The sequence below is a fragment of the Chiloscyllium punctatum genome, chromosome 20 (genome assembly GCF_047496795.1).
Source record: "Chiloscyllium punctatum isolate Juve2018m chromosome 20, sChiPun1.3, whole genome shotgun sequence".
In the NCBI taxonomy this organism is placed as follows: Eukaryota; Metazoa; Chordata; class Chondrichthyes; order Orectolobiformes; family Hemiscylliidae; genus Chiloscyllium; species Chiloscyllium punctatum.
Genome location: NC_092758.1, coordinates 38,887,643 through 38,915,638, shown reverse-complemented (window position 1 = coordinate 38,915,638; position 27,996 = coordinate 38,887,643). Strand labels below are relative to the sequence as shown.

General features: G+C 38.9%; 1 protein-coding gene across 5 annotated transcripts in view; it reads left to right on the top strand.

Moving 5' to 3' along the window:
- LOC140492052 (rho GTPase-activating protein 26-like) overlaps positions 1-27,996 on the top strand; it is a 284,972-nt gene that overhangs the window by 166,655 nt on the left and 90,321 nt on the right. For all 5 annotated transcript variants that reach the window (XM_072590711.1, XM_072590714.1, XM_072590712.1 and 2 more), the window contains exons 13-16: positions 1,780-1,845; positions 7,243-7,317; positions 11,767-11,845; positions 26,129-26,187. In XM_072590711.1, coding sequence (XP_072446812.1) covers positions 1,780-1,845; positions 7,243-7,317; positions 11,767-11,845; positions 26,129-26,187 — 279 coding nt within the window. The remainder of the gene's footprint in view (positions 1-1,779; positions 1,846-7,242; positions 7,318-11,766; positions 11,846-26,128; positions 26,188-27,996) is intronic.

Sequence of the window (27,996 nt, the reverse complement as noted above, 5' to 3'; positions counted from 1 at the left end):
GACGATTGAGCATCTTGAGTGTTGTTGAAGGGGCATTAATTCAGGAAATATGGAGGGCTTTACATCGTACTACTGCCTTGTGTCGCATTGATGGTGAAAAAAACTTTGGGCAATCAGAAGGAAAGTTTACAAGCTGGAGAATATATGATTGATGATCTGTTCTAACCACATTATTTAAATATGTGGTCACGTTACATATCACTGTTAATTCATTTGAATATTATGGGGAGGTGGTTAGATTGTGAATTGTTGAAGATGTTAATGCCTTTGTTATGTTTTAGGTAAATATTATATGCTACCTATCAGGCCAAACTTGAGTGTAATCCAGGTGTTACTGAATGCAGACATGGACTGCCTCATTAACTGAGTAGTTGCAAGTGGAATGCGCTTGTTAAATATACCAACTTGGGATTGAATAATGGAAGGGGGATCATTGATAAAGAGGCTGAAGCTGTTCAGGACTGCGACATTATCATGAGAAACCCTTGCAAACATGTAAAACAAATACAAATTGTTGGGGAAACTGAACAGATCTGGCAGCATCTGTGGAAATAAAGTAGAGTTAATGTTTGGAGTCCCAAGAGTTCTGACAAAGAGTCACTGGACTTGAAATAGTAGCTCTGTTTTCTTCCCACAGATGCTGCTTGACCAGCTGAGTTTTTCCAGCAATTTCTGTTTTTGTTTCATATCTCCAGCATCTGTGGTTCTTTGTTTTAATCCTGCAATGATATCTGAAGATTAAATGATTGGTCAGCCAAAAGTCACAACCACCTTCTTTTGTGCTTTGTGTAACTCCAGCCCTGTGGAGAGTTTTCCATCTTTCCAATGACTTCAGTTGTGTTGGTCCTTGTTGATGTCACACTCTGTTAAATACTGGCTGTGATGTTTTGCCTCTCCTCTTGAATTTCGATTTTCATTTTGTCCACTTTTGGGGTAAGATTGTAATTGCACATGTTCCCGGCATAAACCAGGTAGAGATTCTATGAGCAAGTCTTGAGAATTGATTCCTAGATATTAAATTCCTGCTTTTAAGTGATTGCTCAATTTTCTGCCCATTCTCCAACTATGAGACATTATTGCAGCTAAGATATCAGAGTACTTAATCCATCAAGTTCATATTTAGAAGCTTGAAATTTTATTATGATTCCTTATCTATTTTTGTATTGTAGAAGTAAAGTTTATAATTTGGTTGAGGTACTGGAAGAAAATGAAAATTGTAGATTGTCAGGTGGATTCCTCTTTCAGTTGCTGTTTTCTTAGTTGAGGTAATGTTAGAAACCCGATCATAGTCCCCTTATGCACACAGGTAAAGGAGGATTGAGAACAAGGCAATGGACTAAGAGAACAAAAAAGCATCTTGCTAAAGGCTTGTTCAAGCTCAGAGATTGTTGTTCAATTTTTGGGGAGCCGAAGTAGCCTGAATTCAGATGAAACAGACTAGTTCTTATAAAATGTGAGTTCCTGGATTTTCAGCTGAGTTGAAAAGTAGCATTGAAATTCTCCAATATTTAATGCAGCATTTTAACTATTGTAAGTAAAAGCAGAAGATACATGTTTTTCATTGATTAATAAAATTGATGAATATAATTAGAAGATGGAATCCAGGGAGTTTTTATTGACTTGTTACATTTGAATAGATTATTGGGAATATGCTACCAAATCTTCCAAGTGAAACAGACAGCCCTCAGTCTTGTTTAATCTACCTGCCAATTATATTTTAGATGTCTTTACTGAAGCTCAAACTCTGATTAGATTGACGGGTTTGTTTCTGCTTTTCAGCTGCCCAATTGGACAAAGTTGGATTTGATTTGGTGAAGAAATGTATTCGTGCTGTTGAAGAAAGAGGTAGCTCAATTTTTACTTGCATCTGTCTTATGTTAAAAACATTGTAAGTACAAAGTTCCTATCTATAAAGGTCTTGTTTTTTTTCACTAATCTGGCATCATCTTTTGAATGACTGAAATGTAAGAAAGTGACTTCAATTATTTTGACAAGGAAGTCAACCATACTCATCAAATTGCAAGACAAATATTTTCAAAATCTTTTGTCTCCATTTGTCCTTTACTGAATTAATGTGTAAATCTAGTACTATAACCTTTTTCTCAAATAAAGGCCAAGAAATTCTAATCAGGAAACCTAATCCCATTTTTGAAAAAAAATCTCATTTATCTGTTGTTGGCTTCTGAACTGGAGATTCCTGGAAATTAACTTCCTGTTATAAATCAACTCAAAAATTCATGAATCCAGCAGTGCAGATTGTTGTTGAAACTGCATTTCCTTACAGCATTGAGTGGTGTGTCCTGAAGTTTACATTTTCAGCATATACTTAGAAAGCTACTCTGTAAAGGCTAGTATGTAAGGTAAGTGAGGGGCTAGGATGGGAGCTGGGTGGGGTAAAGATTTTAGGAGGACAGGAATGTGTGTGACATAAGATGCTGGATAGTTGAGGGAATAGGATACTAGGTAAGTGGATGAGTGCTTTAGGGCAGTTCTGGGGAGTGAATGTCAAGTTAGCTATCAGATTGAGTGTCTCTTGAGTTGGTTCAGATACGGCTTTATGGGATACAGTTGTGAATGGTGGAATGTTATATCAGGTAGCAGGAATATCAGATCGAGTGGTGAAGTGTGACAGATGGTGTCACGAGTCAGAGGTATATGTTGGCAGGCAAGTGATAAGTAGGCAGTTCAGTTTAATAGTTACCTATGTAAGAGTAGATTTTTAAATCTTCCAACATTTCCTGAATAACTATTGAACTTAAGTGAGTTGTAACCCTCCAAGTTCTCTGACTTGATTGGGCTATTTCTGAAAGATCCCAGATGTTAGATAATTGCCTGTTGGAATTTTCATTTTCCTATACAATTCTCTTGCAGTCACTTGTGTTTGGATTTCCACATGATCTTGATGTGACCGTCATGCTGGTGCAATGATGATCTGATTATCGAATACCTTGACCATATATTTTTCTATTCGGTAGTTAAATTTAACTGTAGGATTATTTTTGGTGCTTGTTGGGTTTGATAATTTTCAAACATTACATGAAATATTTGTAGAAGAATAGTTTTAGGATGATCTTGTGCTCATTATGACTGCAGCTATGTTAGATAGTTTACAGAAGTTTCTTTTACCTGAATTCTTAGCAGTGCATTATGCATACCAAAATCTCTGATATATTTTGCATGTAGCTCTTAAACCTGCAAATAAAAACATGCTCACAGATGATTTTCACTTTACATAGGAGCACACAACTGTGTATTCTGGAGCATAAGTATAAAAGATCATAAATGGGAACAAGAGTAGACCATTTTACCCTTCGCCATTCAACGAGATCATTGCTGAACTGACTGTGGCCTTAACTCGACTTGCCCGTCTGCTCTCATAACCCTCGGCAATCAAAATTTTGTAAATTGTGTTTGAATAAATTCAGTGGCTAGCCTCCACTGTTTTCTTTGAAGAGACTTCCAAAGGTTAATGAGTGGGGGAAAAAAACTCTCGCTATTTCTGTCTTAAGTGTGAGGATCCCTTAGTTTAAACTGTTCTCTCTACATCTAGCTATAAATCTCCCACAAGAAGTATTTTGTTGGCATCCACCCTATCCACACTGAGAAGCCTGCATGTTTCAATAAGATTACATCTACACTCCACTAAACAGACCCAATCTTTTTTTATAGGACAAGCATCTCATCCCAGGAACTAAAAGAATGAATCTTCTGTGAATTGTTTCTGAATCAATTATATCTTTCTTCAAATCAAGAACAGTACACAATACTTAAGATGTGGTCTCACCAAGGCCTTGCACGGCAACAGTAAAACATCCTTCCTTTCATATTCTGTTTCCCGTGCAATAAACGACAACAATCCATTCATCTTCCTAATCACTTACTACACCAGCACAGTAAGACTTTGCAAATTAAATCTTTGCAATTTATGTGCCAGGAGGCTCAGATCCCTTGGTACCATCAAGTTCTACAATCTTGCTCCATTTAAGTATTATACTACTTTTTTATCATTTCTGCCAAGGTAGGTAAGTTCACATTTTCTCATATAATGCTCAGTTTCCCATATTTTTCCCCCCACACACAAAATATCTGTACATGTACACCTTAGCAGATGCATTACTTGCCTTACCTTTCCTATTGTATCTATATTGGTGTGATCAGCAAATTTAGCTACCATAGCCCAAGCTGTTGATGTAGATTGTCGGTAGTTGAGGGTCCAACACTGATTAATGTGGAAATCTACTCCACAACTTGCAAATAAGAAAAATCCTGACTCCTTGCTTTCTTTTAGTTAACCAATCCTTTTCCCATGGTAATATGTTATTCCCCTACATCATGATACTCTGATTTTGTGTAGTAATCTTTGTGGAGCCTTACCAAATGTCTTTTGGAAGCCCAAATATATCACATTTAGAGATAGCCTTTTATGCACCTTGCTTGCTACTTTGTCGAATAACTAATGAATTAGTTGAACACGGTTTTCCTGTTCTAAAACTCTGTTGATTCTGCGTGATCACATTATGATTTTGAAGTATTCTAATATGACCTCCGTAGTGGATTCTCGCAGTTTCCTATGACAAATGATAGGTGATAGGATAACTGTTCTATCATTTAGCACTTTCTGTCTTTATCCTGAATAAAGGTATTATGAGTGCTGTTTTCCAATCTGCTGGGAACCTTCCAGATTCAAAGAATTTTTAGAAAATTATACCAAACGCATCAGCTCAATAGCTACTTGTTGGAGTCTGGGATGCAGGCAATCAGGACTTTTCAGCCTTTAGGTCCAAGCATTTTTCTTGCAACTTTCCTCTCATGATGGAAATTGTTTTTAGTTGCCTCTTCCCTTATGTTTGATAATCAAGTATCTTTGGCAAGTTTGCGACTGGGAAGACAGACACAAAAATATTTGGTTCAGTACATTCACCATTTCCTTTAGTTCCAGTATTAGTTCCCCAGGTTTGCACACTCTCCAGTTTGTCTTGTTTTTCTCTTATATAAAGACTAGAAGAAACACTCTCCATGCTTTTATTACTGGTTAGCGTTCTCCCATATTCTACTTTCTACATCTTGGTCTTTCAAATTGAGGTAATCTGTCATTAATATACTGATAGCTATAAATTCAGGGTTATCTCATCTTTTCTTTTTTTTCAAAATATCACATTCAAGTCTTGGTCACCTTGCGATCATAAGACATAGGAGTGGAAGTAAGGCCATTCGGCCCATCGAATCCACTCCACTATTCAGTCATGGCTGATGGGCATTTCAGTACCCCTTATCCACAATCTTCTCCTTGGCCCTTAATTCCTTGCAAGATCAAGAATTTATCAATCTCTGCCTTGAAGACATTTAACGTCCCGGTCTCCACTGCACTCCGTGGCAATGAATTCCACAGGCCTACCATTCTCTGGCTGAAGACATATCCCCTCTTTTCCGTTCTAAATTGAATCCCTCTAATTCTAAGGTTGTGCCCACGGGTTCTAGTAACCCTGCCTAACGGAAACAAATACCCAGCATCCACCCTTTCTAAGTCATGCATCATCTTGTAAGCTGTATTAGAGCTTCCCTCAACCTTCTAAACTGTAATGAATACAATCCCAGGATTCTCAGCCATTCATCATATGTTGGACCTACCACTCCAGGGATCGTCTGTGTGAATCTCCGCTGGACACGCTCCAGTGCAGTATGTCCTTCCTGAGGTGTGGGGCCCAGAATTGGACACGTATTCTAAATGGGGCCTAACTAGAGCTTTATAAAGTCTCAGTAGCACATTGCTGCTTTTACATTGCAACCGTCTTGAGATAAATGACAACATTACATTTGCTATCTTTATCACAGACTCAACCTGCAAGTCAACCTTTAGAGAATCCTGGACTAGCGCTGCCAGATCCCTCTGTACTTTGGCTTTATGAATTTTCTCACCATTTAGAAAATAGTCCATGCCTACATTCTTTTTTCCGAAGTGCAAGACCTCGCATTTGCTGAAGTTGAATTTCATCAGCAATTTCTTGGACTACTCTCCTAAATTGTCTAAATCTTTCTCCAGTCTCCCCACCTCCTCAGAACTACCTACCTGTCGCCTAACTTCGTAGCATTGGCAAACTTCGCCAGAATGTCCCCAGTCCCTTCATCCAGATCATTAATATATAGAGTGAACAGCTGCAGCCCCAACACTGAACCCTGTGGGATATTACTTGTCACTAGCTGCCATTCCGAAAAAGAACCATTTATCTCAATTCTCTGCCTTCTGTCAATCCATGCCAGTAGCACACCTCGAACACCATGGGCCCTCACCTTATTTGGCAGCCTTTCTTGAGGCACCTTATGAAAGGCCTTTTGGAAGTCTAGGTAGATAACATCCACTGGGTTTCCCTGGTCTAATCTACTTGTTACTTCTTCAAAGAATTCTAACAGGTTTGTCAGGCATGACCTCCCCTCACTAAATTCATGTTGACTTGTTCTAATCCAACCCTGCACTTCCAAGAATTTAGAAACCTCATGTCTCTTTAATGGATATCAGGTCATTCATATTTATAACTGTCTGTAATAAATACACAAATTAGATCATAGTCCATAAGAAATGGAAACAGAAGTAGGCCATTCAGCTCATTGAGTCTATACCACCATTGGATGAAGTTTGTTTGATAATCCTTAACTCCACTTTCTTGCCTTTTCCCTGTAACCCTTGATTTCCTTACTGATGAAAAGTCTATTTATCTTAGCCTTCATTATATACTTAGTAGCCAAGCTTTGACAGCCCTCTGAGAAAAGAAATCCTTCTCAGCTCGGTCTTAAATGTGCAACCCCTTAATCTGAGGTTATGCCCTCTGGCACAAAAGTTTAAAGTTTCTGTAAAGGCCTTTGCAGTGAGAAATAAAGAAATGGCAGTACTGTAAATGATTAACCTTCACTTCAGCTACGCTTTCCATTTTTATATTCTTGTAGAAGGAATTTAGAATTTACATATTTATGTTTTCATATTTCATCGTAGTTTTCTCTCATACTCCAATTTCTCTCTGTTTTATTTCTTTAGTCATTAACAAGTAAGCATACATAAAAGCAGCCACCTCAACACACAGGATTGAACATATACATGGGTAACCAATATAAAATGCTTAAATATATATTTTTACAAAGTATTATTTAAGTTTAACTAGTATGTGGATTGGCAATAGCTGTACATTTTGCAGAGTAACATTAGAAATTCAACTTGATGTATTAACAGATTTTTCTCTACTTTAAAAACAGGTATAAATGAACAGGGCCTATATCGAATAGCTGGTGTTAACTCCAGAGTTCAGAAGCTATTAGGTTTATTAATGGGTAAGTACTGTGCTTGATTCTCTTCTCCTTTTGTGCACGTGTTTATGTATGAAATTATGAATTCATTTTGTGCATTGCCTCGCTTCAATTGTGTTTCTGATTCTCAGTTTGTGACCTCTGTGGTGTCAAAACAGGACTTTTATTAATTGAGTTCATGGGGAAATTCCTAACCAACTCAGCAATGCTCATGGCATATAGTTTCTATTATGGACATGATCTGCAAACTAGGTGCAAGGATTCCATTCATTAATTGGTACAATCACAGATAATGTTCCATTAACCAAGTGTAGTCAGGCAGCATTTTAGATTGCATTTTTTTTCTCCTTATGCAAACATTTTGTCTTCATATATTGAAAATGGTAACCTATTAGTGAGCAAAAGAAGCAAAAGTGATACCCGGCTAAACGTTTTTGTTAAACATAATGAATGGTTAAGTTTGGAAAAAGCTTCCAGAGAGTATGGTGGAATCAAGTTCAATCCAAGATTCAAAAGAGAATTACATTCAAAAACATTTGAAAAGGGGTTGTTTTCAGAATTAGAGGGACAACGCAGGAGAATAAAATTGAGAGAGATTCTCATTTAGACAGCTTATACAGACATAATGGAATGAATCATCTCCTTTGGTGCTGTAATTGTTCTGTAACATGCCAGATGGCAAGTCAATTGAAGCAAGCCATCAGAGGTGTATTTTTTAAAACTCTGGCAACTTAAAGGATTGGGGGGTTTAAAAGTCCTCACGACTGACATTTAAGTAGACTTTATCTATGCTTAATAAGTGTTTAGATCTACTTTGTAAATTTGTGACTCCCATACTGGTATGGCTCTTGGAGCAGTAAACAAAGTTAATTTGAAATCTACTTTTATTTCAAATGGCCTGGCTGAGTTTAGTTTTTTTCTGTAAATTTATTTTTTGCTATCCTCACTCACTCCACTCCAAAAATAAGATCTGTCATAAATTAGTGTGGACCTTCCACCTCAAGAGTAACCCATTATTTTGAAAGGTCTGGGATTGTCCTAACTCCATGCATATCTGACTCTTGATTAAATCCTAGAATCTTGTCAGTATTGAAGACCACTTTAAAAGAAAATGGAGAAGGGGAGTTGGTAATTCACTGAGAGTTGACATGGTTAAGTTAAATGACATATAAACAGCTTCAGACGAAAGTGCTATTTTTTATAAAGAATTTTAAAAATTGAAGTAAAGAGTAAGCATTAACAGAATATGCAAATAGTGAATCTGATGGTGAAGCATGAGGGTACTGAAATAATTGAAAAAATAAATGAGAAAGGAAATGAAAGGCCACAACTAAATTTCATGGCTGCAAAATTGGGAAATATCAGTGACCTTGATAATATGAAACCAAAAATGGGATTCTTCAATTAGTATGAAGTTGGGATTGGTGGTGATCAAGTTTACAAATTGGCGCTGCCAGAATCCATGCCAGTTTATTGGGATGGTCCTGAGCCTGAGCTGTTTTCAATGAGAACTTCTCAGTTCAAATAGTACACAATTATTGTTGTTGCCAGTTATAGATTAATGTAGAACCTATTTCGGTTTTGCTCCCCTGTCAAATGGAACTTTCAGTTGATAATGCAAGCAGAGGCTGGGCTGACCTCATAGAAGTTTATAAAATTATGCAGGGCATGGATAGGGTGACTAATCAGGATCGTCTTCCCAGGTAAGGGTAAATCAGCATAGGACATATACACGTAATGGTAAGGTCCTAGGGAATGTTGCCGAACAAAGATCTTGGAGTGCAGATTTATAGTTCCTTGAAAGTGAATCTCAGGTAGATAGGCATGATTTGGAGATGCCAGTGTTGGACTGGGGTGTACAAAGTTAAAAATCACGCAACACCAGGTTATAGTCCAACAGGTTTAATTGGAAGCACACTAGCTTTTGGAGCGACGCTCCTTCATCACCTGGCAAATTCCCTGTAAATATTTTCTGAAGCCTTTCAAGTTTCACAACCTCTTTCTGAAAGTAGGGAGATCAGAATTGAATTGATATTCCAAAAATGGTCAAATCAATGTCCTGTACAGTTGCAACATGACCTCCCAACTCTGATACTCAATGCATTGACCAACAAAGGCAAACATACAAACACAGTCATCACAATCACCTGATGAAGGAGCGTCGCTCCGAAAGCTAGTGTGCTTCCAATTAAACCTGTTGGACTATAACCTGGTGCTGTGTGATTTTTAACTCCGGTAGATAGGTTAGTGAAGAAGGTGTTCGTATGTTTGCCTTTGTTGGTCAGTGCATTGAGTATCAGAGTTGGGAGGTCATGTTGCGACTGTACAGGACATTGATTTGACCATTTTTGGAATATCAATTCAATTCTGATCTCCCTGCTTTCAGAAAGATGTTGTGAAACTTGAAAGGCTTCAGAAAATATTTACAAGGAATTTTCCAGGATTGGAGGGTTTGAGCTGTATGGAGAGGCTAAAAGGAGGAGGCTGTTTACCCTGGAGTGTCATGAAGGGCATGGATCGGGTAAATAGTCAACTTCTTTCCCCCAGGATAGGGTAGCCCAAAACTCGAGGGCATAGGTTTAAGGTGAGAGGGGTTAAGATTTATGGGACAACTCTTTTGTGCTGAGAGTGAGCCGATAAGAATAGATAAATCAGATTGAAAGATGTAAAATTAAAAGACTGCTAGAAAAGGAAATCTGATTGAGAAATAGAGAGGGAAAGAAAAATCAAACTAAAAAGATAAAGGAATAATAAAATTGCAGTTTTATATTTGATATATTTAAATTTGCCCAAGAATTAATGATTTAAGGAATTAGGTTGCACAATTAGTAGTTGATTTTTAGTGCCAGAGTGTTTAGAGTTGTTTTACTTTCTGTGGTGAGTTTATTTTTGCATTTGCTGTACGCATACAAACTTTTCCACCATTTATTATAACTCATAGGCAAGGCAGCAAAATACTGTAATGACATGTATTTTAATTTTTTTTGTAGTTTTGTTTGTGAACTGAAATGAGAAAAGGACTGTTTTAAAAACAAAATATTGTTGAAGGATTGCTGCATTTTTTAAAAGCAAATAACCTGACATTTATTACAAGTGCTATTTACACTGTTTTGTGGTCAAGTACTGTGGAGAAGATATGCTGATGAGCTCAAGTCGAGGAGTATGTATGAATGGGGGTTTGGCTGGCAATAAGTTGCTAATTGATCTTTCTACTAGTAACTAGTTATCAAAGACAAAGACCTTCTGACTGGCAACAGATATGTGATTAGCTGCCAGGTAGCTAAGCACCTTATGTGTGTGAATGTTTGGGAGAAACTGTTGGATCTCTGCAAGGACATGAAATGTTTCTTCTCTCTGCAGTAAAAAAAACCTGAATCCTGAAGAAAGCCAGTTTATTTTTCCTTCAACAGTTATTGTAAACTGTGGCTCTTGACAAGAAATCCATAGACTTTATAAGTATTAACTCACCATTCTATTCTTTCTTCAAACAAGTGAAAGTACCTGGAGAGGAATTAAAGAGTGACATTTCCGGACAAGGCAAAATGACCTTCGTAGTGAACCTTACAAACTGGGACCATTTGAACTGCCTTGGCTGTCTTACCCTCTGCCTGTCACACCTATGTTTTTTCTTGTCTGTCGTATGTGTTTAGGGGAGAGTTTAGAAGGGGGTTAGGATTTCAAATAGTAAAGTTACATGTTCATGGTTCATGATTGTTTATCTGTAGCTGGAACCTACTTATTTGTGACAAATGATCATTCTCATTCAGGACAGAAACCTGGTTTTTGCTTCCTGATAGCCTGGGTCTGAAGGGCAGGTAAATTGGGAAATTCTGTATATTTTTTAAATCTTCAAATTTTGAAATGATTCTGGCAATAATGGGATTGATTTCCAGTGCCTCGCCCCAATGAGATATAAGACCATCTTTTTTTTTACAAAGCTGATGGCAGACCAGTACAGGTTAGGCAACAATTTTTGAACATATTCTGGATTAGTGGTGCTGGAAGAGCACAGCAGTTCAGGCAGCATCCAAGGAGCTTCGAAATCGACATTTCGGGCAAAAGCCCTTCATCAGGAATAAAGGCTTTTGCCCGAAACGTCGATTTCGAAGCTCCTTGGATGCTGCCTGAACTGCTGTGCTCTTCCAGCACCACTAATCCAGAATCTGGTTTCCAGCATCTGCAGTCATTGTTTTTACCTAATTTTTGAACATAGGCATTTTGCTGCACACCAGACATTTATTGGAAATTGTTTTACTGTTTAAATAAAGTAGCATCAACATTTTTTGACAGTAAAATCTTAACTTGCAAGAAAACCATTGAAGTTACAGTATCAGTGGGTTCAACCTACATACCAGCAGAGAGAAGGCATTGAACAAAGTAGCAAAAGCAAAGATTCAAACTTATCAAAAAGTTATCTTCACTGGGACTATAACCTGCTTCTCTAACAATTATTGTATTTCTTGCATTTAATAGGATCAATTGATGTCGATCTGGAGACTTCAACTGAATGGGAGATAAAGACTATTACTAGCACGCTTAAACATTACCTGAGGTAAGATCTTCAAGTGGAATATAGTCTTCAATTCTGTTAACAAGTTAGAAAATATGCAGTTAGACTTCATTAGGCTCTAAAACTAATTTTCACAACTTGAAGCCCTTTATTGAGAGGAGTGAAGAGATTTTTTATGGGAGTAGAAAATATTTATTGCAAGTTTCAACAGTTATTATTTTTGTCGGTCTCCACAGTGGAAGACGTAAATAACATGCCAATAACTCATGACAAGGAGGATCTGGCAGGTGAGGACCTAGAAATCATCATCATCACTGAAGAGATAGTGTTGGGCAAGCTAAAGGTAGACAAATATTCTCACTCTGGGATGCATCACAGAGTGGCAGGGAAAATTGCAAATGTGCTCATTGCAGTTACCAATATTTGCTGGACTCTGGCAGTTCCAGCAGATTGAAAAACAGCAAATGTGATGCCACTGTTTAAAAAGGAAGCTAAATAAAAGGCTGGTAATTACAAGCCTGCTACCTTGACTTCTGTAGTGGGGAAAATGCTTGAATCTATCATCAAGGAAGAAATAGTGAGACATCTGGATAGAAATTGTTCCATCAGACAAGCCACATGGGTTTGTGAAAGCCAGGTTATGTTTAACTAATTTACTGAAATTCTTTGAGGATATTACAAGCAGTGGACAACGAGCATCTGGTGGAAATGGTGTATCTGAATTTCTAGAAGGCATTCGACAAGCTGCTGCATAAGATAAAAGTGTGCATTATGGGTAATGTGTTAGCATGAATAGAGGATTGGTTAACTAACAAAGCAAAGAGTGGGGGAAAATGGGTGTTTTTTTGGTTGGCAATCAGTAGCTAGTGATGTGTCTCGGGGATCAGTGTTGGGATCGCAATTGTATATAATTTACATAGATGATTTGAAGTTGGAGACCAAGTGTAGTATGTCAAAGTTTGCAGAGGAAGCTGAAAGTCTGGAGGGGGGGGAGGGGGGGTGGTGGATATAGATAGATTAAGTAAGTGAGCAAGAGTGTGTCAGATGCATTATAATGTTGTTAAATGTGAAGTCATCCATTTTGGTAGGAATAACTATTATTTAAAAGGTGAAAAATTGTAGCATGCTGCTGTGCAGATAGAATTTGGTGTTCTTGTGCATCAATCATAAAAAGTTTGTTGACAGGTCCAGCAGGCAATTAAGAAGGCAAATGGAATATTGTTGTTTATTGCTAGAGGGATGGAGTTTAGAAATAGGGAGGTTATGCTGCAGCTGTATAGAGTGCTGGTGATGCTGCAGCTGTATAGGATGCTGTGCTGAGGCCACATCTGGAGTACTGTTACAGTTTTGGTCTCCTGACTTCAGAAACAATGTACTTGCGCTGGAAGGTATGCAGAGAAGGTTCACTAGTTGGTTCTGGAGTTGAGAGGATTGGCTAATGAGGACAGATTAAGTAGATGGGACTATACTCATTGGAATTTAGAAGAATGGTGGGGATCATGTAGAAACATCAAATTATTAGGGGAATAAGAGCAGTGAGGTTGTTTCCACTGGCGGGTGCAACAAGAACTGGAGGCATTGACTCAAAATAAGATGTGGGGGCCAGATTTAGGACTCAGTTGAGGAGGAAGTTCTTCACCCAAAGTTTGTGAATCTGTGGAATTCCCTGTCCAGTGAAGCATTTGAGGCTACCTCATTGAATGTTTTTAAGATAGAGATAGATTTTTGAACAGTAAAGGAATTAAGGCTTATAGAGAGTGGGCAGGTAAGTGGAGCTGAGTCTTACTGAATGGTGGAGAGGCCAGATGGCCTACTCATGCTCCTGTTTCTTACGTTCTTAAGTTGCTGCAAATGGAGCACAAGGTGTGCAAACAATGGTTTGTCTTATTGATCCGGAATCACTGTGTGTAGTTATGTAGCAGCCTAACATGTCTATTTTAATTTCCAAACAATCTTTTGCCCTGAAGTTACCTTTTTTCCATTTTTTTTTAAAGCTGTTTCTCTTCATAATGTTTTGCTTTAGAAAATACACATGGTTTCCTTCTTTGTATTGCAAGATACTAAGAATGTGGCTGGAGACTCTTTAGGATTTTGAAAACTAAATGAACACATTTCTCAATTTAATATTTTATCATCATCTAATCACCTGAACATTTCAACAATTGTATGATCTCTTGATCTTTTATATTTGGCAGAGATATTTCGCCATTCATTCAGACTTTGTGGTATAGATCCTGTTTAAGAGGTAGAAGTGCAAGTTGTGCATTAGACATTGTACTAATTCAAAGGTGGGGATTGGTTTCGATCAGTAGACTGGATAGTTGCTTTGTGATACAGAGTGTTACCAACAACGTGTGTTCAATTCCTGCACTGGCTATCATTATTAGGAAGGATTTTCCTTCTCAACCTCTCCCTTGCATGAGGTGTGGTGACCTCAGGGTTTTTTATTGCAAAAATATAGTTTAATTCAGAAACAAAATTTATGTGCATACAAGGTACTAAAGCAGTTTGTACAGTCCTTGTATATAAAGAATAAACATTGCAACTATTAAAATAAAGACATGTCCTACTCATGCAGCACACTATTTACATACATTGAGGCAAAGTGTGTCCCTCAGCACATAGTGGTGGATCTTGGAATGTGCCAGTCTGCAACACTCGATACAGGCTAATTCTTTGCACTGGAAGATCAACAAGTTGTAGGAAGACCAGCATCTTTCATCAAGTTGATAGATCTTCCAGGTGCAGACAATGTTTATCTTAGTGAGCATCCCTGGGAACCGACCATACAGAGTCATGCATTGTGGACCTGCTCTGGACAAACCTCAACAAAAACCACTGCATCTCTTCCCACACCTTCTTTGCATGGTCACACATCTCCTTCTAGAATGTGCCAATCTCTTTTCCCCCTATTGCAACTAGTTTGAGGGCAGCGTGTGGTGGTAGTGTGAGTCTGGGCATATGTAAAGGATCTCACAGGTAATGCTCTTCTTACCAGCAGCTGGCTACATCTTTGTGCTTATTGGAAAATTCTGGTGATGAGGCATTGAGCCAAATGACTGACAGTCTGCTCTGGGGACAGCCTAATAGGATCCAATCTTTCCTTTTTCTGCAGAGTCTCAAGGACACCATGTGCTGATCATTGCCTGATAGACTTATGATCAAAGATGTTTTTCTTTACAAATTTTTCCACCTGGGACAGATGAAATGGAATGGTCCAACTAGTTGAAGCATCCTGCGGCAATGAGGTCACCCCCATCCTTCATAATGTCAGGGATAGGTGAAATCCTAGTCAAAGTGAAAATTGGTGTTTGTGTACAGCGTGTCCATGCACTGCTTGATGCAGCCACACATAGGATGGCCACCAGGATGAGGACAGTGTTGCGTATATCTTTCCCCCCTCCTTATCCACAGCATTGCACATGATATTTATTATGAAGATGTGGGTGTACTGCACCTTTTAAGAGAGTTAAAAGCTAATAAAAACTACCTGGCAGAACCAAGTGTTCTGAAAAAGATCAAGTGTAACATGTGCTTCAGCTACTGGGGTAGCTAGGGTAACTGGTTGCCTGAAAATGACAAAACAGGTTCGAATTAGGCCAATCAGTTTAAGTTATACCCCAAAATATACCTAACTCCAATCCAGTTTGAATTTAGTGTATTGACAATCTTAAAAGCTGATGACACAATCCAATGCTTTGGTGGTATAAGACTGGGGAAAATTGAACAGTTGGGCGCAGAACTGCCAAGCTACCAGCATGTAAGGACTGTCTGGAAAAATAGCTCTCTTAAAAGGTACCTCTATAGATCAATAACCTCTGAAACAGAGTCTCCAAGAAGAAGAAAAGACGACAGGAATCCAGAGAAAACAGAAAGCTGCCTGGTTTTGAGCTAAGAAGCCAAAAGCGAAAGTGCTGGAAAATCTCAGCAGGTCTGACAGCATCTGTAAGGAGAGAAAAGAGCTGACGTTTCGAGTCTAACAGTTAGACTCGAAACGTCAGCTCTTTTCTCTCCTTACAGATGCTGCCAGACCTGCTGAGATTTTCCAGCATTTCCTCTTTTGGTTTCAGATTCCAGCATCCACAATAATTAGCTTTTATTTGAGATAAGCAGTTTTGTTTTTAAATTGTAATTGGGAGTTTTATCGGACTAGTATTATAGAAGGGAAAGTAAAAGATAGGTTAAAGAAGAGTTGGAACTAGTTGTTAGTTAATTATTCTCTGTTATACTTAAAGAAATAAAATTATTAATTTTTACTTTAAATAGTTCTTGGCCTCTTGAATTTTCACAGCTTACTGCACAGGATAAATCTTTTCTGTGTTGCTGGTTTACAGTAAGCAGGAGAGTTTATCCTGTGTTCTAAAATATCCCTGTGCACACAGTCCATCTTTGATCTCCAGATGAAGTGAAGGATGGCTTGGGTGACTGCAGTGAGACAGAATCTGGGATAGGCCAGACTTGGGTCACATACAAAACACCAAGAGTACCTCACACCTAATGAACAGGTTTTACCCACAATGGAAAACGAGTGGTGCTCCCATCTGCCCAGTTTTCCCTCACTTTGTGATACACTCTTCCCAGGTTTTGATGCAAGCCCCAGGCATTCCGAACCACATATTCAGCATCTTCAGATAATCTGACCTGAACGTGAAAGAGATAAAGGATCAGTAAGTCCAGTTTCTGGAGAACAGGGCCTCACTTTTGCCTTGGTTTACCTTTGCTCCCAAAGCCAGTTTGAACTAGTCACAGATGGTCATCAGTCTGCGTGCTGACCGTGGATCAGAGCAGAAAATGGCAACATCATTCATGTACAGGGAGGTTTTGATCTTCAGGCTTCCGCTGTCTAGTATAGTCACCTCTCTCAGGCTCTCATCCTTCTTGATGGCAAAGGGCTCTATACAACACAAAAACAGGGCAGGAGAGAGAGTGGGCAGCCATGCCTGACTTAAGGTCTGACTGGGAAGCTTTCTGATCCCTGCCCACTGATTAAGACTGTATTAATGTTATTGGTGTTGAGCAGTTGAATCCATTTGTAGATTCCCTCCCCAAAGCTCATCTTGTCAAAGGCATTCTAACAGTCCAGGCTGATGATGCAGGTGTCTACCCTCTGTCCTACACGAAACCAACGTATCCCTGAGAAGTACAAGGCTCTCTGAGATCTTCCTGTCTGGTACGGCACTGTGAACCACTGATCCCAGAGCAGACCAGATAATGTTGGCAATGACCTTAAACAGGATTTTATAATCCATAATCAAAAATGAAATTGTTTTGCCAATTTTTAATTTCCTCCTCTCTCCCTTCTGCTTGGTAAACCTTAGGTTAAACCACCTCCAATCTCTAATGAGAGAGCAGTCCAGTAGTCTGGTAAGGCTATGGTGACTTTACCTTTATTCAAAGTGCCTCAAAGGCACCACTTTTATTAACAAATTTCCTTTCATGAATTTCAATTCGTGAACCATGTTATGTATTGCATACTTTGAAGCTACTTGCAAGTAGAAACCAATTGCATTATGTTAAAACATATGCCATATACTTGACTTGCAAAACAACTGGATGATGTAAACTTTCTCCCCTTACATTGAATTTTTGTCGAAACTCCTACATCTGCTTCATGCATTTTTGGGGCTGTGAATGACTTTAAAATGTTAATATAATTGCATTGCTTTCACACGGCATTCAGTTCCTTTATTGCAAACAGCTGTGAAATGTCTATGGTGGGTTTTTTTTGTCAAGCAAGTTATCTTTGTTTTGGGTGTTGGTTTTCTGCACAAATAAATGCAATAATTATCCATCTTGGATGAGAACCGTTGGCTATTTAAATATATTGAGAGGTTTTGAGTACCATTTAGAAATTGGCCATATGTAAATGATACAGTTTTCTAACATATTTTGCTTGCTGCAAGATGATTTTAAAAATGAAGATTATATGAGAGTTGCCTACAATAATAAAGCTTTATAGATACTGAAAGTAGTTCATTCTGATTTAAATTGGGATTTTCTACAAGTACATTTTAAATGTGTTTGGATGGAATGTTAATTTATTCTTCTATTGCAATTAGTATGGAATATTTCCTGGAAATGATCTTTTATGCCTTCAGTGCATATTATACAGTGCACATCTAAAACTACAGATTTGGGAATGGTTGAGCAACTTATTTCAGGAAATTGTTAGTATATGGCACTGTTAGTATATAGTGATTATTTTCCTCATTTATCTTGCCAATCTCTGTAAAATTTCAATTTCAGCCAGTGTTGCACTTTTGTTTTTAAGTTGTTGCCATGCTATGTGTATTGACGTGCTTATTTAAAGTGGTTTATATGACAGATTGACCAACAGTTATTTCTGTAGTTCTTTTCCCTCTCCTACTGAAAGGCTTTGTGTTGTGCTGCCTTTCTTACCACAACTGAAGATTAATTTCTTCTTTTCATTAATTTGTATGTCTGTCAAGTTGTGAACATTATATGTTTTAATTTCAGATTTAACCGCTAATGAGGCATCACCTCAAAATGTAGTCCCATTAAGCATTTAGCTTTTGCAACAATTCAGCAATTGTACAATTAGAATTGATTTATCTAAGGCTTGATGGATTGATTGCCAATCTGAAGTTCAGACTTGGGTTGTAAGTGGGAAAGTTCCTGTTGTTTTCATGCACAGAATTCATTTGTGTATGAATCTTAGCCATGTAATGATCCTTCTGTAGCTATTAAATTGCAGGATAATTTCAATCTGGTGTTGAAGATTGTAGCAACTTGCATTTGTATTGTGCCATTTAATATGGTTTACAAAGACAGAAGCTTGAACACTGCCTTGATGTGAAACTGTTCTGTTCTGATTAGAAAAATAAGTTATGCATCATTTGGAAAAACTGGTGTGATTGAGGAGCAACAGGAATGTGTACAATTAAATCTTATGACATTTGGCTGATCTAAGATTCTGATGGACCTCAGAATGCTTCGTGGAAAGAGACCTGTCGTGCTGGTGTTGTGATAGTTTGCTGCTAGTCCAGTGTACACTGGGAATCCTGCAGGTTGAATTTTAATTGCCTTTTTTTTTGCTTATACTTCCAGCTACTGTTTTGTTAGCTGAGTCACAACAATGCCCTGGCAGATGAGTAAAAAGCAGCTCTTTATTGCAAGATGACCATCTGGAATTCATCCATTTTATGAATCATGAATTACTGAGCAATGAGTAAATCCCTATGGCAACTTATTGGCCAGTGTCCATTCATTTATTTCAAACTTGCAGTTAACCCCAGCAAAATAATTTGATGCTGAGAATTCTATGAAGTAAAAATAACAAGATGATATCAACAGACAAAGTATATTTACAGAAGGAGGATTTTAAATTGTTGCAGAAATGCTGGTATTTAGTAGCAGAATACTTAACTCGTTTAAAAATAGGAAGAGGGCTAATAATGTAAAATTGTTGTAATATTTTCACAAATGAAATATTGATCTGAATCGGCTCCAAACTGTATCTGGTCATTACTCACTGTTGTAAAAATGTCACTAAGATTGTAAAAGCTAGATAAGTGTTGACTGAAACCTTCCCTTGTGTCAAGAATTTTCTGAAATAATTACATTGGCAGTTAATAACAAGTTGACAATAAATGTCAGTGGAGGTAGAATAGAAACAACAGTCTATATTGATCATCTTTATTAGGACTACTTTGAAACATAATCCAGAGTTTAACTCTGTTGATGAGAAGTATGGTCATTCTGTACTATATGAATAACAAACATTGCATAAGAATTGTAGGTTCAGTTCAGAAAAATTAAAGCAGTAGTTAAAATGAAATGAAAGTGATCCAGTTATCTGCAACCCAGCATGTCTCAAAAGCACATCTTCTATCATGCAGTGAATTTTGTGTGGAACAGCCAATTCTTATGCTGCTTTCTCTAATTATGAAGTCTAGTACAACTACTAGAACATTAGGTGAAATATTTCAGTTACTCAATAGTCTTTTGGTAGTAAATGCCTTTGTAACCACAATTTCCCAGGAACCAAATCAAAAGTTCTTCAAAATCTAACATCACTCTTTAACTGATGTACAAAAGACCATCCTCAAACCACCAATGGCAAGGGACTTAGCATTGCAGCAGAGTTACTGCAAACCACTTAATTTTTTCAGCTATTAAAAATTGAGACATTTTTCTATGAATAGTGACTGGACTACATCACTCAACTCCTTGTGCCATAAGTAGATCATGGCTGATGTTTCTCTTAGCTCCATTTATCCACCTTTCTACCTGATTTCTGCAGTGCCTTTGCTAAATAAAAGTTTAATTCATCTCAGTTTTGAAACACTCTGAGTTAAGATCCTCATTCAAACTTATAATATCAATTATTTATGTGTGTCAGAAGTGACATATGTTCATATACCAGACCCACCAGGTCAAACAAAAAGAATATGTTTAATCCATGCACCACTATCCTCAACAGATAATTTTGTCTGCTTTTGGGGTAGCTCTCGTATCCTTTCAGTTCTTTGGAAGTTCACTTTTGAACTTGGGGACATCCTGGACTTGTGTGCTTTTGCCAAGTTGCTTTGTCTTCAGGGGCACACTTGCATATTTTACATCGACACAGGATGCGTTTAATGGTTCTTAGCTTCAATTCTTCTTGGAGGCTGCCAACCTCTCTCGGTGAATTGCATTGTTTCTCAGTGCATAGATTATTCAGTGCTAAATTGCAGACTGTTAGCTTTCAGTTTGCATTCTCTTTCAGGTAGAGTTGGACAGTTTGTCAAGCTTTTAAGCACTGAACAGTCAAGTTGATGAACATGTTAGTTCAATGTCACACATGCAGCACGCATCACTAATGTACATGGCAAGCACATTGCATGTGTTACGATGAAATGGCCATGTCTGAACATCAAAGGGGACTAATCCTTAAAAGGTTCAAGGGTCTGTGGTTCACTCGGAGGGGGAGGGGGGTATCACTATACTCAGTTAATGGAGGAATTTCTGGTCCATGGCTTTGGTCACGAATAATCAGGAACTTGATCTTACCAGAGTCTAGGGACAAAGTCATAGTCACTCCTGTGAGTCAAGTGTACCAATCTGGGAATTATCAATAGGCCATTGGGATGCTGTGGAGCAATCAGTGCAGGAGCTGGGTCCCATCTATACCTGTTGACCCCTGTTTTGTCTGACTAACAATAATTTATGTACCTTCGTCTTAAATGTATTCAATAACATTGAGTCCTCAAGTGTCTGACACTTGAGTTTCTTCTCTGCTGAACTGTGGCGATATTAGTGATGGGTTCACCAGATTGTGCTTCCAAGTCTAACCTGGAAAGTAAGCTATCAAAGTAATAGTTTGAAGCAGACTTGAAACTGCAGATGAAGGCCTTGCCAGTCCCTACATTCCCTGAGGTCCGAGTGCTTTCTCCTCTGATGTAGAGCTGAGAGCCTCTGGCATTTTGCTGAGAGTATGAGAGAAGCTGAGAGTCTTTGGGAAGAGGTTTGTTGTCACAGGTGACTGCATAAGAGGAGAGTGAATTGGTTGTGTAGAGGGATAAAGGCTTGTAGAGCCTATGAATGAGTTAGCATCGGTGGTAATGGGAGAGCTGCACAGTTCAGTGAATCTTACTGGGCTGGTTGCCCATGGAGATTTCTGTGTGCCATCATGACTGATCATTCTCTTCTTCAGCCAAACCCAATATCTTTTCCTTTTATGTGGTGTTAACAACCTAATGTCCAACAGACACCTGACTGATCTTTGAGCCATTGGACCAATTATGAGATGTTGTTTTTCTCACACAGAGACAAAAGCAGGGTTGAGATTGATAGAAATAGACAGAGGGGCCATTAGTGGTGATGCAAGCATGGAAAAATGGTGAAATGTCCCCAGCGATTGAGTTGGAAGCATAGAGGGAAGGAAGAGTTAGTAGTTTGGGAGGTTCAGATGGGTGAGAGCCATTGAGTGGATATGCTGCATACAATAGTGAGGATTGTGTGCAATGGCAGAGTTAGAGTGAATGTTGGCCTTATGAGTGTGAGGCAGCAGAAAGAAGATGGTGCCATTTACCCTTACTGACCACAGAATACCATTAATCATCTTCCTGCATTTCTGGGTATCCTGCTTATCCCAGGACACAGCACTGGTCCAAGCTACTATCTCTGTCCATACTGGCAAAGTGCACTAGCTTTCTTTGTCATTATCAGAAAAATAACTCCGTCTGCCTGCCTTTCCACTACTCAGTCCACCAGCACCTCCAAGTGCTTGTTTGCAAACCAAGAAGCTAGCATCTCCTTCTGGTTCATTTCCTTTGGCAAAATGATGCAGGATCACAGTGTGAAGAGCATCCTAGTTTGAAACATCTGAAGTGCTGTGAAGTTGGGGTTCAACTATACTGATAGTAATGTGAACATCACAAAACCCAGGCAGAAGTGAGCACATATTCTTTGAGCCTGGTGCTGAAGAGGGCCAGTGTGGGATTAACAAGGTGAGGAGTGGATTGCTACATGAGAGAGACCTCCATGGACGATTGTTGGCCAGCTGCCATGAAACTCTCTTGAAAATATACTGCCAGAAAATGGGAGGATTCTGCCCAATGTATCTTTTGGCCAATAGCACCAGTTATCACAAAACTATTTATCTGACCTAATGAGGGATGCTAAGCAATTAAGCATTTTTTTTCTAGTAGTACGTCCTTTTAAAAATATAGATACTTTATTCTATAATTTTAGTTTGATAACTGGTCAATAAATTAAAACCTTTTCAAACCACATGATTCTCATTTGAAGATAGGTGTCATACTCAGTTCAAGCTGGTAATTTAATATTTTTATTATTCTTTTAAAGCTGACAAACATGCCTCAAATTGCACTTGCATTTAAATTAACGCAATAACTTAAGCCCTGAATCTTCAGCATCTTCAGGTCATTTTAGCCAAACTCAGATCTTGCAAGCAGCTGCCCTGTTGATTACTTCAGTAGCCGATATATCTTTAAAAGACAGCTAAGGCCAAATCATAAAATTTAACTGCAAACCAGTATATTATGCTTAAAAATTAGCAGCTCTGAAAATTTTGCATCAGTCTTGGAAGGTTCTTGTTTGGTGCAGCTACTTGCACCTGCTGATGAAACCCTTCCTCTGCCTGGTATCCTTTGATCCTTATATTTCTCACACACTTGATCATTGTACAAATGTTAGATTAGATTCTCTACAGTGTAGAAACAGGTCCTTCGGCCCAACCAGTCCATACCGACCCTCCGAAGAGTAACCCAACCAGACCCACTTCCCTTTGACTAATGCACCGAACACTATGGGCAATTTAGCATGGCCAGTTCACTTAACCTGCATATCTTTGGACTATGGGAGGAAACTGGAGCACCCGGAGGAAACCCATGCAGATACGGGGAGAATGTGCAAACTCCGTGTAAGGCTGACCATTCTGATTTTGCACTATTATGTCATTTCCTTTCTCTGTCAGTGTGCTCAGAATGATTTTGGGATCATCCTGACTTGTCTAAGATTACCTCAGATTATTGTTTCTGAAGTGAAAAGTGGATTTTGATCCAGTGGAAGCATTGTGGCTAGTGGTGTGATTGCAGTGTACAAACTAAGAAGAAACAGTCAGTCACCTGACAAACCTGTGACACTGAATAGAGAGCCATTGTGGAAACCTCAGTCATGTTTAAATGTAGCAAATGGGATGGTGGTTAATTGTTTCTCAATTTTGGTAACATTAAATTAAGACTCCATTTAGCTGCTTTACTGCTATGCTGTGGACTGACACCAAAAGTAAAGAAAGTATTGTTCATGAGATCCTGCTTTTCAATCTCTTTGTGCACAATTTTGAAATCTTTAGAATGTCACATATCTGAAAAATGACTTGGCACAGTGATCATGTTCTCATGTTGAGTCAGAGGATTTGTGTTAATGCCCTATTCCTTCAACCAGAAGACTTCAACATAAAACTTAAGCTGATTCTTCAGTGCAGCATCACTGTTGCCTCCTTTTTGTTAGACCAAGATTCCGTATGCTCTCACAGAAGTTGAAGAATCCACTAAACTAGGTTATGAACTGCAGAGGTGTTTTTTTTATTGCCTTTGCCAATATCAATCCGTTGATGATTATCATTTAAACTGACGATCTGGACTGTTATTGTGTTGCTGTTTATGATCTTTCTCATGCACAAACGTTTTGCCACGTTACCCTACCTTAAACAGACACTATATTTGAATAACACTTTTTTGCTGTAAAAAAAAGTTAAGATTTCTTGTGTTTGTGAAAGATACTATGGGGTCACCTGTAGTGTGACATGAGCCCAAGGTCCCAGTTGAGGCCATCCCTGTAGGTACTGAACTTGGCTATCAGCCTTTGCTCGGCCACTTTTTGTTGTTGCCTGCCCCGATATCCGCCTTGGAGTACGGTCACCCGAAGGACCGAGGTCGAATATCCCGGACCGCTGAAGTGTTCTCTGACTGGGAGGGAGCACTCCTGCCTTGTTGTGCGGTGTCCGTCCATTCATCCATTGCCGTAGCCTCTGCTTGGTCTCGCTAATGTACCATACCTTAGGGCATCCTTACCTGCAGCATATGAAATAGAGTTGGCTGAGTCGCATGAGTACCTGCCAATTACATGGTGGGAGGTGTCCCCACGCGTAATGGTGGTATCCACGCTGACATTCTGACATGTCTTGCAGCGTCTACTATGACACTGTTGTTTGGTATTGTCCTGAAAGTTAGGTAGTTTGCTATGAACGATGATCTGCTCGAGGTTTGGTGGTTGTTTGAAGGCAAGAAGTTGGAGGTGTGGGATGGTTTTGGTGAGATGTTCATCCTCATTGATAATGTGTTGCAGACTACAAACAACGCGGTGTCATTTTTTGACACACACAGACAGACAGACGCTCCCAGACACACACACTCATGCAGGACCTCTCTCATACGTGCTCTCACACGCTCCCCCACATAGCCCCTCACAGACTTATACCCCTTTACACTCTCACTCGTTCACATATGCACACACTCTCACAGATGCCCATAATCTCTCCCTCCCCCCCCCCCCCCCCCCAACACACACACACACACACACACACACACTTACATGCACACACACAAACCCACACCCACATGCATATATACACATATAAGTTTGTGGGGTGAATTTGTACTTGCAGAATTACATTTTACTTTGCTCAAAAACTGCATGAATACGTGTAAGATTCTGTAAATCCATTTTTTAGATTAGAATCAGTCTCACCATTGTGGCACAGACAGCCTCACACAGGGAAGCTAACACCTTCAATACATTATCTGGGCTGACATGACACCAATTGTTAAAGTTCACTTGAGAATGTAACTTTTAGAAAAAGGTTTTGCTATTTACATGTGATAGAACTGAAACCAACATGGTCATTCTTAAAGATGAGAGACTTAACAAGCATTTTCAATATATAATTTCAGTTACATCGCACTGTAAACTTTTGCTAGAAATTCTGTGTCTTACAATCTTATTTTCCACAATCACTTGTTGAAGGAGCTGCATTCTGAAAGCTAGTGCTTCTAAATAAACCTGTTACACCTCATGATGTATGATTTTTAACTTTGTACACCCAAGTGTCTCCAAATCATGACCAGCCTTTAATCCCTGTGGTGGCTAAATTTGGACACTCCATAAAATTGTTGCTTTTAATATCCTTTATTCTTGTATTCCGGGAGTGGGGGTTTATAAATAATTTGCTGTACTTTCACCTTGAGCTGGTTTCATAAAGTGAAAGGAAAGATGATCTGGATAGTGTGTAATCCTTTTTGCTGAAACATTCAGCTTTGAGCATCTGGCACTATTTCTATTGGTTTCATTGATACTTACAGCCTGATGAAAAGTGTTGCCAATTTTTAAAGTATTTTTAAAAAAAATAAGTATTGGATACTACAGACTTTATCTAGTTACCCTGAGAAGGGTATATACTACATTATTCAACCATTTTTGTAGCAGCTTAGTATAATTGACAGTCTGATGGGCTTAATGGCCTCATTTTGTGTTTTATCATTCTAAGATTCAGTTACTTAATTTGCATAATTACTTGAAGAGAATGTCAAGGGTCATTTACGTTAGTCTGAAATCACTTGCAGCGCAGAAGGATATGTGTTGATACTTTCTGAATGGCAATCTATCAGGTTGAATTTTAGCTTCTAGTAATGCAAGCATTTTTTTTACTTTCAGCTGATTTAGTTGAATACAGAATCTCAAACGGCCTCTTAATTACTAATGTCATAATAACTATGCTATTGCACTTGTATGTGAAATTAATTGTAAAATCAAAATTACTAGTTATTAATAGCATTATGACATTTTATTTTTTTCTTTTAGAGTGCTCCCAGCTCCATTGATGACATTCCAGTTACAACACAGCTTTATCAAAGCAGCCAGTAAGTATAGAACTTTGCTTTACCAGAATAATGCAACTCAGCAGAATTATTACGGCAGATACTGTTATGAGCATTTTAACTCCATATCTAATTTGATAAAAATGGAGTGTGTGTTTGGCAGAAGATTATACAGGATATAAAATTCTGTGAGTCAAATAGGCTACCTGTAGTTTACACACAAATTTATATATACATTACAGATAGATGATTGAATCAGCGATTTTCCCAATCTATAAAATTTACTGATCGTACAGAGCCAGTAAGACATGTAATAACCTTTGCATCATCAGAAAGGGGGCATAACATCCAGAATGAGAGAGCGCTTGAGTGATTATATAGCTTGGGGAATTTGGAAGCAGAAGTATGTGTTGCTGAAAAAGTGCAGCTGGTCAGGTAGCAGCCGAGGAGCAGGAGAATCAACGTTTCAAGTATAAGCCCTTCATCAGGAATGAGGCTTGTGGCACAAGGTGTTTGAGAGATAAATGGGGAAGGGGGTGGGGCTGAGGGGAAGGTAGCTGGGAATGGGATAGGTAGGTGAAGGAGGAGTCAGCGAGCAGGGTGGAGCGGATAGGTGGGTAGGAAGATGGACTGTTAGGACATTTCAAGACGGCAGTGCCAGTTTGGAAGGTTAGATCTGAGATAAGGTGGGGGGAGGGGAAATTAGGAAATTGGTGAAATCCACATTGATCCCATGTGGTCGGAGGGACCCAACGCAGATGATCAGGCGTTCTTCCTCCAAGCGTTGGATGGTTAGGGTTTGGCGGTGGAGGAGCCCCAGGACTTGCATGTCCTTAGCGGAGTGGGAGGGCGAGTTAACCGCAAGTTGGCATCCTGACAGGACCTCTGTAGTCCTCACTTTCTCCTAGGAATTTGGAGGCAGCATGGGAATTCAGTGCAGTGGGGAAGAGATGCTTTCTGTTTGGTATTTTTGGCTCATAGTTTGTAGGGTGTTTTCTAAACAAAACAAACTGAAACCCAAGATCGGGGCCCAGCACAAAAGAGTGACATCATAGGTAAATTATAAGTTCATTGGTGGTGACAGCTATTACTTTGACTATCTGTTATTGTTAGTTTCAGATTCGAGGTAACTTGGGGAAATAGTCACAGGCTACAAGCTAAAAGACCAGTGCAATTTTTAAAAAATTAAATTAAAAACTAAGTGTTTAAAATAAATATGCTAGGTCAAGCAATGAGTTGTAACTGCATGATGTGGAAGCTAGTGGAGCCCACATTTATTCATAGTAGCCACATCTGTAGCAAATGTTGGTTGTTTAAGGAATTTGGGTTCAGAATTAATGAGCTGGACTCTGAACTTCGAAAACTGCGATATATCAGGGAGGGGGGAGAGTTACCTGGATGCAATGTTTCAGGAGGCAGTCACACCCCTGACATTTATCACCTCAAGTTCATTTAGTGAACAGGAACTGGAGGGTGTGATTAGTAGTAAAATAGGTAGATGGATCCAAGGGATAGTGCTGAAGGAACCTCAGCCTTTGGGCTTGTCTAACAAGTTTGAGATTTTTACTAAGTGGATAAGAATGGGGCTGTAAGGAGGATGAGCAAACTGACTATAGTACCGTGGTCCAGGGAGCCATTCAAGTTGGGGGAGAAAAGAGAAATGTAAGAATAATCAGGGATAATATATTGAGAAGAATAGACACTTCTTTTGGTCAGAATTAAGAATCCTGAAGGCTGTGTTGTCTGCATGGTGTCCGAGTTCAGGATATGTCATCAGGTCTGCAGAGGAACTTGGAGTAGGAGGAGAAATTTCTAGCCTTCACAGGAGGCTCCCAAGCACTGAGGATGTCA